Below are 13,307 nucleotides of genomic sequence, written 5' to 3' on the forward strand. Positions count from 1 at the left end.
GTATGAACCGTAAGACGCTTTAAATGATTAAAAAATGATAAACACATTTTTTTCTTGCACAAAAATCTGATTAGTAACATTTTTTACACGAAATTTCAGATAAATTCAAGATTCCATTAAACACCATCCAAAAAAGCAGCTGCCAGTGCCACACAGCGATAGTCATCTAACGATGGTACACGAAAAGCATTTGCGCAACTGGATATGACTTTTCGAAATGATTCACCGCGTGCAGGCTGACATAAGCTTATCAATTTCATGACTGATATAAACCTCATGGTATTTTTTTGTTAATTAACAACATAAGATTATATGTACGTAGTACGTACAGTAAGTATATTGTAAGATAGCCGAAGAAAACTTTATCACTTGTCTGAAAACATTGTGGTTTATCATAGATAAAAATTTGAAACTTCCTATGAATCAGGTATCAGTGTATCGCGCCACTTCGAGTAAATATTTTTCGTGAATTAATTCGAAGACCGGGAGATAAAATGGAAATTTTTCCAAGAGAAGATAATTTTTCTTGCTAAGCTATTTTTGACGTTATGAATCACACCTCATCAATGTAGCCTATACGTAATCACACAGTTGATAGATTAAGAAGAAATTCTACTTGTTGTTACCCGTCAACAAGCTTATCACGTGTGTATACAATACATAGAAAGTGTGTAAGTAAGTATGTAAAGTAAAGATGCACTAAGCAGAGATGATGTTTAGATTTTGGTAAATAAATGTGAACGCTGATTTTTGTTATTTTTTTCTCTCATTTTCGATGTTTATTGTGAAGGTAAGTATAGGTATACTATGATTCATCCAAAGTCAACAAAATGAATTGTTCATTAATTCATTATTTAGCCCATACTGAAAATTAAGAACGACTAATTATTTCTCGGTAATAACAATTATGCAGAAGTACGTACAGGGGGTTTCCACTTGATTAACTGATGAGAGAACAAAGTTTAAAATGATGAAAGATTTTTAAATCACTGAACTAACCTAGGTAGTATGTATGTACTTAATTCAATGCCTCTAGCTCCTTCAATTTCGAAGATGGAACATTTTTTCAAAATTATATTTTTCGCTTCTTTCAAAAAGTTACACAACCTTCCAAATCAACAAATTTCAAGAATCAAAAATTTTGAGGAACTTGACAAAAAAAACTATTTTTCAAAAATTTAATTGCTTATAATTCCATTAATTTTGGAATTGAGATAGGTATTTCAGATAAAAACTTTCATGATCTCAAAAAATTACATTAGAAATTGTACGTAGTTGGAAATTTTAAATTTTGAAAATTCAGGTATCACGCCCTTTCAATCTCCATCAGAATATGCACAAAATACTGTAGGTATATGATGCAGACTACTCTTCCGAGTAGGTACTTAATGTAGAAAAAGTAGGTACCGTTTAGATCGGCGAGGAGCACTTACGAGTTCGTGAGCCTTCCTTTAAAATTGAATTGAATTGAAAATTTCAGAAAACTCGACTTTGACCCGAGTTAAAATGTTGAATTAAAAAAAATCTTTCCACAAACTGAAAAACTCATAACATTGTCATAATATTCAGACAATGAAACCGAAGTGGAGAAGAGAAGAAAACGTAAAGCTCAGAATTGAAAGAAATTAAGGTACCTACACCTGTCGACAAATTCTCAAAATTTTTAGAATTTCTGTTGGTGCTTCGAACACACTGTTGCTCAGATTATGCCCCTTCTCTGTTCCATACTCCTACTCCACTACCCCCTTCCCCTCCTGTTTCGACTTCCATCATTTTCAATGTTTGAGAAAGTTTTTTAAGATATCAAATTTTTCGAAAGGGTGAGAAAGGGAGACAAGAAAGTCAACATTTTTTTTAGATCAGCACATTTCATCATGTACGTATTGGGGGGGGGGGGGGGTGGCAGGGCGGGGAGGGGTTCGCTGCCGAATTTTCTTCGATCAAAAATATTTTAGGTCTATTTTTTTTAATTTTCAAAGAGAACCATTTTACTCTTCGAAAAAACTTTAAAATCTCAGAATTTGACCCAAAAAAGCTCAATCATGAATGTTACAGGAAAAATCAAATGAAAAATATCGAGCACTTGCTAGTGTGTTTCAAATGTAAATTATTCGATTTATTTCAAAAAATATGCATAAACGCCTTTTTTAGGGGTGCCTAAAGTTGGGGAACTCAAAAAGGGTTCAAAATTACGAATACATCGCAGAGCTTAATTGAACTTTTTCGTCTAGATAATTGAATATATACCTCAAAACGTTACGTTTGGCGCAAAGCTTTTCAACTTTGACAACGATTGTTTTACATCCCCCCTCTCCTTCACTTTCTCATTCAACTTTGCTCAGAACCAACAGCTCTTGAATTTTGAACGATGTTAAATTGCTTACTTACGTATGAACTTCATTTCAATCGAAAACTTCTGTTCAAACAACTTATTGTACCTAATATTATACAAAATTAAATCTTGACAGTTTCCCGATAGGTACCTAGTACCTACCCATTAATCCAGCTGAAAAATTAACTGGACAAACCCATAGGTTTTTCACATAAAATGGGAAAGGTAGGTTACAAAGGCATATACCTATATTTAATTTTTGATATCTATTTGACGCCATAGCCCAAAATGAACTCTAAAGGGGAGGGGGAAAATTGAAATTTTCAAAAAATCAATACAGGTATCAAGATCTGGATTTTCAAGGGCGCAGAATTCATTTTTGAAGACTATTCTGATTCTAAAATTGAAATCAAGCGTCCTCAAAAATCTACATGCTTGAAGCCGAACATTGGGGGGGGGGGATTGCATAACTGCTAAAGAACTGTTTTCATGTCCGGCTAAATTTTTCATCTAGATCACTGTGGGACGTCTCCAGCAATATTATAGGTACATTATGAATAACCTCCTGGCGCAGTTATGCTACAAACATATACGAGATAACTTGTCAACAATTTTGTGTAGAATTTAAATCATTATGGTGCTTTTATTTTTTTACTTACCCATCTTAAAGTATTCATCATTAAGTTGCGAAGAACGTAGGATTTTTTTCAGAAAATTCTTCCAGTATAATTTTATCTGAAAAAATGACCAAAAAAATATTTACACGAATTAGGTAATCTGTTTTAAAAACGACATCACATACAAATATTTAATAATCAATTCAGTAAGTAAATATGTATTTGCATGAGCAGATATAATGCGTTATCATTATTCATTCATCAGCGTCTTTACGTAAACCACACACATAATGCAAGTTTAGGTACACTATAAGTTACCTACCTAATACATATTTCAACCCAAGTGCATAATTTAATTTTCAGGTATACGTACACGAGCACAGTATTGCCCCTTCACAGTTTTTAGTCTGTATACTCTGCACCACCTAAATATATAGGTAAAGAATGCTTGGTTCGGAATAATATGTATAACCAGGGGCACGATATCACCTCTAATTGATAATTTATATAATCGAAAAATTATTCATATCATTTTTCGCCCTTGGTACGTATAACCCCCTTCACCCTCTAAAAAAAAATTACAATGAAAAAAATGACTCTAATATACCTTGTAACGTATATGTAATTATCACTCATTAAATTTCAAGCACCCATTCAAAAAAAAATCAGCGTAAAGCATTCGACAAAAAAATGCACCTAGCGTTAAAAATAATCATACCATTGTAGATAGGTAGGTACCTTAACAACCTAGATTCAGTAGTCTACAGCTCAGCATTTGAATTTTGAATTTTAACAATAGCGAATAAATTGATTATGGAAAAATATGCGCATTGGAAGGGTTTGCAAAAGAAAAAGATCATAGTGAATTAGCATAAAACGAGTAAAAAGGTGCATGATACATACAAGATGTATTTATTAGATACTGGGTAGGTCTATAGGTAGTACATAAGTCTGCAATGCATCTACATGTGCAATCCAGTGCAGAAAATTTTACTTTCATAACATTGTTAAAAGATCTATATGATTCCATGATTCCCCCTCCCCCCCCCCCCCGTATACCTACCTTCAATATTCGACAAAAAAATAAAATAAAAAAAGAGAACTGGGTTAAAAAGTGAAATTATCCGTTGCATTGTTGCAGTCAAATTTACAATCTAATGAGGGGAATTTTTGCCTCCATGACCATAACTCATAACACAATAAAAAAATATCATAGGATTTCCCAAACCTGCAACAACTTGCAAAAAAAAAAAAAAAAACAGCATCTAGTCTCACTAACACTTTCTTCAAAAAAGAAAATTGAAAAAACTTAGCATTTGAAGAACTCCTACTAAATACTGTATAGCACTTCCCATACCCCTCAATCCAATCACAATAATAGAACTTCATAAAATTCCCTCTCAAACCTTCAACACCTCAATCACAATCCAGTGAGAAAAAAAACCTACAAATAAATAAAAAACGGTAAAGTTATATGTACTTCGATAAGTAAAAGGTAAAAAACACGTACAGAACCGTTTCTAGACATTTAGCGTGTTTGCGTGCCACAATTAACAACACCTGTTGAACTCTCTTCGCCTCCCAATACCTCCTGATAACTCCACCTCCTTGAAAATACCGTAAATATAGTAGCATCCCTTTGGCGGTAGCCGCTATTAGGATTGGTGCTTGGAGACGCGTTGCTATTGGTTGTTCAGCACGTGCTACGTTTCTTCACCTGCTAAACGCGTTTTCAAGGCAGATGTACACCGTAATGTACAATACTGGAACCTCTATACCTAGGTGGGGAGATTTACTCACTATACCTACTGTACGCAATGCACCAAATACCAACCAGAAGCTAAGCCAGACGCTAGACAGTGTTTAGTGTTTAGTCTTAAAACCTGTAGCATGTTGTGATGTTGTTCGTCAGTCGACTGTTGTTCTGTTAATGTTCTCTACTCTGTTGTCGTCAATTCGAGTTTTTATATTTTTCCAAGTTTCATTCGAGTGTACTTAGTTACTTCGTGAGAACTACAATATTGTGAATTGTTATTTTTTTCATCACATGTTTTTCGAATATTTTTTTTAAAAACGAATTTTATCCGCTGATCACAATTTTCTTTTTCATGTGTTTCGTTTATTTTAAAAACTATTTTTTCGTTTCAACGTTTTGAATAATTTTTTTTATGGTTAATTCAATTATGCGTATAAGTGGTGAAGAAACTGTGACCATGTCGAGGTCTTTTTTAATGAAGAAATATAATTATAGTCATTGCCCTTTGAAGAAGAGGCCGATTCAATACATCAAAGAAGAATTAATCGATGATAAAGGTAAATTGAAATTTTAATTAATTATCTGATTTAGAAAAAAAAATTATTTTGAGTTATTATGCCACAGACTGATCCATTTTCCGAATCGTGTAAATTATTTTACCATTTTTTTGTAAGTTTGAATTTTTAATATCAACTTGAGTTGTAATTTTCATTTAGGTATATTACTCGTAGTTTTATTCCAAAGTCCTATCTGAATGCTCCATGAATTTTATGAATTCATTACTTTAATTTTTAATTGAACACTGGGTGACTTCAATTTTCCTGCTGAAAATTAGTGTGATATTTGTGTTGCAACAATTTTTGGATAGGAAGTGAAAAACAAGATTTTCAGCAGATTTCCACCTTTACTTTGCAATGAGTTCAAAATTTATCATGTCCCATCTCATTGGAAAATTGAGCAATAATTTTTTTCTAATATATATATTTTTTAAGACCTCAAAATATGTTATTTGAACAAATCTCAACACTGAAATTGATTCATTTCTAAATTCAATCATAAAAAAAATAATGAGAAAACATGTATGAAAAAAAAATGCTTCAAAAATAGATTTAGAGACCGGTATAGTGTTTATTTAAATTTTTCATTTGAAAAAAAAAATTCAATTAGTGTAGCTCGTCTTTGTAGATAATAATTTTACATTTCGATTAAAAATTTGAAAAATTAAAAACCAACTCATCTGGGGAACCTTTGAAGTCTTGTTACATTTTTTGGATCATAGATGAATAAAATCATAGTGAGAAGTGATAGAAAAAAAAACAACTGTCTGTGATCAAATTACAATTCTCAGTAATATACGAGCACATTTCCGAACTTTGGACTTCTTTATTCATTATTATTTACCTGAAACCATTATCAAATAGTGGACTGTCTAGACAGCTTGTCTACCTCTCAACACCACACAGGGAAATACCCTTGTGTGATTTTTCAAGATTTTTTTTTTCAAAATGCCAAAAATTAAAAATTATGACCTACCAGACCTCCCTATCACAACATAATCATTTCGTCTAAATACCAACACCTTTTCTTATTTTAGAGGACATAAAATAGCCTACAAAATACCTTACTCTTGAGCCCTGTAAATGTAAAACATCCATTAAAACTTATCCATCAATATCAAAATACGAGTAAGATATTTTAGATTTTTTTCAAAAAATAAAATAGGTAGGTATACGCCTGCTTGATGGAATTCCTCTAAATACTTCAGGCAAACAAAAATCCAGCACTCCACATACGTTCAGATATTTTTTCGAAAAACGACAATGTAAAAAAACGTAGCATTGAAATTCTATTGTGCACATAGTCACAATATACCTAATGCAGCACTTCCTAGAACAACTCGATCCTGCAAAACATCTCAATCACAAAACGTCTGTCCAACGAAACATTCCAAGAAATTTCGCGTTTCTTCAGCACCTCGTCTTCGTCGTCGAGTCGTTAGTTCAAAAACCCTCCGCAACAACCACGTAACGCACCACATACCAAACAAATCGTATTACAGTGGATTCTGCCTTCTGCCCTATGGCGTAAGTTTCGACTTCGAGACACTTTCACTATCACAAAGTTTTATATACTCGTACATTTATATATCGGGAAGTATAACACATCAAGGGCGCATAGTATCGAGTGCGGGTGTTGTTCGATAAGAGAATCGAGATTCGACTCGACGATGATGATGATGAGGTGCGGTGTGTGGCAAGTAGTGGCAAGACGAAGCCACAAGTACACATTGGAGAAATCTTCTCCAGTTCCAGTCTTTGGCGCCGCATAGCACACGTTTTCTTGTCACATACATACTTCACCTTCGTAGATAGTTCATAACTACCGGATTATAGTGGACGGCTTCTGCTATTTTAATCATTTCCTAGTTTTCTTTCTCTTTCTCTCCCTCGCGCAGGTTTTTTTAATACTTCATTCTTATAACTCGATAATTATTGTTATTTACGTTTACGAGCGTATTTTAGTAACGTTTTTTTAATTGACGTGAAATTTTAGAAGGCCAATTTTATTACTCATTAAGGATGAAATTAAATCACCTGTATTCGAATTTTTTTTGGGGACATGCATAATATCTGCCATAGTATAGGGTGTCAGGTTTGAATGTAGGTATCGTTAAACATGTCCAAATTATCGTAAACTATATAGTCGGTGGCTCGTCAAAATAGTCTTAAAAAATTATCTTGATTTTTTTTCACGTCGTATACTACGTAGGAATTTTCGTGTTAGTTGTAAACATCGCAGCGATTTCACTGTTGTGTTGAAAATCTTGATAAAAAATTTACGACGAATCGCGGAAATTACCTTTCCAAAGAGCAATTCATCGACCAACGAAGGGAATATTTTTCCATCTTCGATATTTTAGGGTACCTGGTCAGCAGTACTTTTTGGCCACAAAGATTAGTCTTGGTAGTAAAAGCCATAGAGTTGACATTTTAACGGGTGTGCTCGATGACGAACTTAGTCAGGTTCGAGGGGTAGAAGAGGGGGGAGGGCATCACGGGTTTTAAATACGTATTCGGCGAAAAGAAATGGTGTTCGAAACGTGCGGTTTGGCCGTTTAAAATAATCGTCAACTCAAATCCAACCGAGTTTAAATAACTCCGAAGGTGGAATAAATTATATTAACTAGCGTACTCAGCGGGTATATTGGTTATAAAATAAACTAGAATCCGGCGTGCTTGTTGTAATTTAAAAAGAGAGAGACTGCGAGCAAGACAGAGGAGCCTGTGTGTGTATATGCTGGACGCGAGCAATGAGAGACGAAAAGAAAGAAGAGAGCATATAGGTAGGTAAAAAAAAAGAGCAGCGAAAAAAAAAAGAACTAAAACGACCTGTATGGAGATCAGGTTGTATGGTACCTGCAGGTTGCTCGTCCGGTGGGTGTGAGTGGGTACGTTGATGGTACTTCCAGGAGTGCAACTTCGTATATTGTAACGACAACTGGCCAGCACGGAATGCGTATGTGGGTGACACGACGGTATGTACCAGAGTGGCTCTCCTCAGTCCACCGTGTACTCTATGCTGGTACAAGTACGAACTACGAAGAAGAAGAAGAAGAAGAAGAAGGTAAAAAAGTGAATCATGCGAGTGAACGAACTGAATAGAAAAGATTATACGCGCCAAGCCGCGATGTATTACATAAAGTTCAATTAAAAAATAAATATTAAAAAAAAAAACACGAATAAATACAACACACGACGACCAAACCGAGCTACGTGTCTTTGATATATACTCCTTATACCGAGAGTCGATGATAAAAAATATACATTTCCTATAAATGTTTGATATTAATGTCATAATTTTCTAGATCCGGGATCGTTGCCATAAATTGTGAACGCAATTTATGACGCCTTCCCTCTACATACTGGCGAGTTTTTCGCCCGTAATTCATATACAGAAGCTGTTTTATCCGATATGCTACATTATCGCGATCGCGTCTCAATTACGAGCTGCTGAGGCACGCCGAAGTGCTGCAAGTACGCGAGCTACTTGTTCCAGAGCTGGTATCGACCCGGTACATCGAGTCAGGGTTGAAAAATATCCCAGTCTGTGGCATAATAGTACCTCACTTTATAACGCATTAAGTCGATTAAACATATAAATGTAAACGCATCCACGCCTTATTCTAATCTGATTTTCAATTTTTTTTCGCAGATTTATCAGACGACAATTCAGAACCGGAAAACTTGAGCACGAAACCCGAAGACTTATCGTGTAAAACGCTAACGCCACCTCCAGCCATAGCTCTCGTCAGCGTGAAGAAAATCGACGAAGATGAACAAAACGGTATCCCTCATCCGGCATTCAACTCCACCGAACGCGGCTTCGGCCAACACTTCCTTACCAAATCCGGCTCTGGTGGCCCTCTCGAACCGCTCAATCTGAACACATCGGTTAACCACAGCCATGACCAGCCACAGAATCCATCTTGGCCCAGAACCGTACCAGCCCACTATCCACCTCATTACATCCCTCTGAACTACATCTACCCTGCTCAGAGCGAAGTGCTGCCACCTTATTACTATTCGTCTCCGTCGCCGACACGTCTACCACACGAGCCCATCTCACCTTACGAGCCATGCGGGTCACCTACTCGTCACGCTTTTACACCATTCCGATCGCATGTTCCTGTCATCGCAGCGTTACCTCATCCGCCCGAGTCTCGTCTTTACCTAACGCAGCCCGGAGAACACTCGCCACTCTCGCCCACCTCGACGTCTTCCTCAAACTCGTACCCTTCATACTACCCAGACCCGTCGCCACCTCCGATCAGCCCCGAAGACCTGTCATCTCCAGGCAGCGTCGGCAGCAACGGTAACGACAGCAGTGGTTCCAGCAGCACTAGTTCCAAAAAGAAGAAAGATTCCGCTCCCAGATACAAATGCTCGTTCTGTTCCAAATCCTACTCCACGTACTCCGGTCTCTCCAAACACCAGCAATTCCATTGCACAGCCAACGAAGACGCCGCTTCCAAAAAGAAATTCAAATGCAAATACTGCGACAAAGAGTACAACTCGCTGGGCGCATTGAAAATGCACATCAGAACGCATACGCTACCATGTAAATGTCAACTTTGCGGTAAAGCTTTCTCCAGACCTTGGCTGCTGCAAGGTCACATCAGAACGCACACCGGAGAAAAACCATTCTCGTGTCCGCATTGTAATCGAGCTTTTGCCGATAGATCAAACTTGAGAGCGCATCTCCAAACGCATTCCGACGTGAAAAAGTATTCGTGTCCGACCTGCAGTAAAACCTTCTCGAGGATGTCTCTGCTCAGCAAACACACCGATGGAGGATGTCCGGGCGTCTCAACCGGCGTCATCCGAGTTACCGAAGATATCAAATCGTTTTATTTGAATAACTAAGCAAGACCAATAGCCCTCTGATTATTGCCCCCCCCTTATTATTCCAAATTTGTGACTTAACACGTTAAAATAAAATGTCCGATAGACGTTAAAAATACATACGACCATATCACATATGCGTATAATTAACTAAGTCGATAATTTTTCATGCTTTAATATATTTTATTATAATTATTATAAAATAATTGTTTTTCCAAAAGACTGAAATTTTTTTATATCGAAATCAAAAACATATTTTCTGAATCAAATTTTTTTTGACAATTTTTCTTTTTTATTCATCATTTGAAAATGCTAAGAAAACAATTTTTTAAGTCACTATTTTTTATACTTAATTTATCAATTTTTTTTTTAGGTGTTATCGTGAATGTATTTGTGTTTTTTCTCTTTCTGTACATACGATCACTTTCTTTCTCTTCTGTTGTCTGTTTCTCTTTTTATATTGTATATAATATGTGGTATTTTTTTATTTTTTTTGCTATTATACTTGATGTATGTATAAATTTGGAACCACGAGGTTTTCTTTTTAAAAAACTAGTCATGCCTTAGGCGCCATATTATTTACCATTATGTACACATTATTAAAATCGATTCTCGAATAATGTAAAATAACGAACAAAAAATCTTCGAATCAGTTACTACACATTACAAAAAAAAATTTTTAAGTGCCTTATGTTGTACAGTATTTATTGTGTTCCGTTAGATTTATAAGTCTATGAGATTACGTTTTTTCTCTCTTTTTTTTATATATTTACATATTTTTATTTCTATTATAAAATAAATGTTTTTCTTTGAACAATTAAAATATCGCTTTTTATTTCTCAAAAGGTTGATATACGACTTTGTATTACGCAGGTGAAATGTACACCACCTATAGAAGAAGGTAAGTATACATATTCGACGCTATATGGACGACATTCCACAAAAATATCTTCGATTTCGAATACCATACAGGCATAGGCTACAACGTATAATGAATCTCGTAATAATGTATGAGTGCACAACTTGCATCAAGCACAATCAGAAAAACCGTTATCAAACATGAGACTGCGTTCATTAAAATATAACTCCCTGTATCAAAAATCGGTGACATACTTACACTCGATTTTTTTTTTTTAAATAAATTCCACAATCCACGATGAGAAAAAATATTGACGTCGAGTACAATCATATTGCAATTTATAGGTAGGTAGGTACACGAATCAACCCAATTTGTTATGGTAAGGAAAAGGACTTTCTTACTCATTTCCTTGGAGGAATGAAAATTTTGAATGAAACGAATCGAATAGATGCCTACCTACATATTAAGTCGTGTGTTTACTTGGGGGACCTCTAATTGAAAAAAAAATCAATACATAGTTTTTTTCCATTTTGAACGAGATTTTATCAAATTCACCATCCCCTCGTCTCCCTCAACAAGAAACCACTGCAAATTTTGAACCTCAACCCCAGTTTTACCAATTTCACGAATAAATTCCTAAAGTAGAGCAGGTTGTCGGATAACGTCAATTAATCCTATACCCGATCTATCCATCGAAAAATCCCTCCTGCTTTGAGCCTCCATTTACCAGCCTGAAATAAACCATCACCAATCAAATGATAAATAACATTACTTATTCGAGATAAATCGATCAAAATTCAAAAATTCTAAATGAAGAGGACAAAAAGTCAAAAAATGTCCACAATTTCAAAGTCAACAGTTGAAAAAAAAATCATACAATTAAGATATAAAATCTTCCATGGTTCAAGAAAATCTTACGAAAACAAACATTTTTCAAAATAACTTCATCTGCTTAGAAAAATTGTAAAAAATATAAATCAAGTCTAGTACCTCACCCCCCCCCCTCAGTGTCCCAAATGAAAAATGTAGAAAAATTGTGCAACATCGTGAAAGTAAATATATATTTACTCATTACTTGGACAATTTTTTGTGTCGAGCATTTGTTTTCACCTTCTTTCATTTTTTGCCCACTTTTGCCTTTGAGGTAGAGAAAGGCTCATCCCAAAAAACTGCCTTCGGATGTAAAATGATAACAATACAACGCATGCATCAAGCTATAGATTTTTGAAGAAGCTGACTTCAATTCAATTTCATCAACCATTGGACCCATAAGGAGTATGGACCGAAAATAACCACACTAGTAAATGGGGGAGGGAAATGGGTGATAAAAGTCAAAAATGTTAAAAAATACTTACCTACTTTATGGATATTGAATTACAGGTTTTTGAGAATGCCGATTTCAATATTGCATCTGCCATTCACCCCACAGACCGAAAATGACTTCACTAAGGAATGAGGGAAGGTACGAGATTCAAAATTTTTGAAATTTATTTCTAGTACAATACATTTTGAACGCCATGCTCATCTCCTCAGGCATACCTTGTGTTTGTTGGTCAAATTATCTCAAAAATAAATTTATCGCGATTGAAAATCATTTCAATTTGGCACTCCCCCCCCCTTCCAACAGCAGCTCAATTTGTGTTTGACGGTCAAATGATTTTCAAAAATGAAATTCATGTCCTCAGAAAGCAAAACCCCTCGTTTTAAAACCAATATTGTAGCTAAATTAAAAAAAAAAATGGTTTGGTATCTCCAACCCCCCTCCCTCACCCAGGACCATTTTGGATTTTGAGATTAATGGTGATTAAAAATGAGTGTAAGAGTTTTAAATCATGGATAAGTAGGTACGTTTTTTGCTTAAGATGACTCAATTCTTGAAATTCCAAATTTTAAAAAGTCTCTCAAAATATCAAGAAGTCAAATTTGAAAGCTTTATAGGTTCAGTTTTAGTAATTCACTGACCCCCCCCCCCCCGTCTGACATGATTTAAGAAAATATCCACGATTTTTTCCACAAGTTTTTCAAAAGTCGGATCTAAAGTCACAAAGTCAAAAAGATTTTTTTTTTGAATTTTTATTTTAAAAATCTGACACAATGTCAGAAACTCCACAAGATTTTTTTTCAAGTTATCAATATGTAGACAACCTCACAAAGATTGATCGGTTTTCTAAGTTTTTTGAAGTCTGACATAATGTTAGAAAGTCAACTACCTAAATTTCTTTCCAAGTTTTTAAATGTCATGCCACGCAAATAATTCTGAGATTGTCCGAAACTATTTCTCATCTGGACTATTCAGTTTTCCAAAAAAAGTTGATTTTTGAAAAAGTGTTTTGCAACCTCC

The 13,307-nt window shown here is 35.1% G+C and overlaps 1 protein-coding gene and 1 long non-coding RNA gene across 2 annotated transcripts in view; one reads left to right on the plus strand and one right to left on the minus strand.

Moving 5' to 3' along the window:
* Positions 1-2,990: 2,990 nt before the first annotated feature.
* The window catches only part of LOC135842361 (uncharacterized), a 239,249-nt gene continuing 228,932 nt past the window's right edge, over positions 2,991-13,307 (minus strand). The window contains exon 6 of the long non-coding RNA XR_010558115.1: positions 2,991-3,067. This is a non-coding gene — a long non-coding RNA (uncharacterized LOC135842361). The remainder of the gene's footprint in view (positions 3,068-13,307) is intronic.
* Positions 4,765-10,930, plus strand: LOC135833111 (zinc finger protein SNAI2-like). Its single transcript, XM_065346735.1, has 2 exons — positions 4,765-5,262; positions 8,918-10,930. The coding sequence occupies exons 1-2, from the start codon at positions 5,118-5,120 to the stop codon at positions 10,126-10,128; spliced, it is 1,356 nt and encodes a 451-aa protein (XP_065202807.1). The 5' UTR covers positions 4,765-5,117; the 3' UTR covers positions 10,129-10,930.

This window comes from Planococcus citri, chromosome 1, assembly GCF_950023065.1.
Source record: "Planococcus citri chromosome 1, ihPlaCitr1.1, whole genome shotgun sequence".
Lineage (NCBI taxonomy): Eukaryota > Metazoa > Arthropoda > Insecta > Hemiptera > Pseudococcidae > Planococcus > Planococcus citri.

What these genes read in the sequence shown, in the direction of transcription:
- LOC135833111 (XM_065346735.1), top strand. Translation starts at nt 5,118, where the DNA reads ATGGTTAATTCAATTATGCGTATAAGTGGTGAAGAAACTGTGACCATG. An exon ending in AGAATTAATCGATGATAAAG is followed by an intron (nt 5,263 to 8,917) that starts GTAAATTGAAAT and finishes TTTTTTTCGCAG; the next exon opens with ATTTATCAGACGACAATTCA.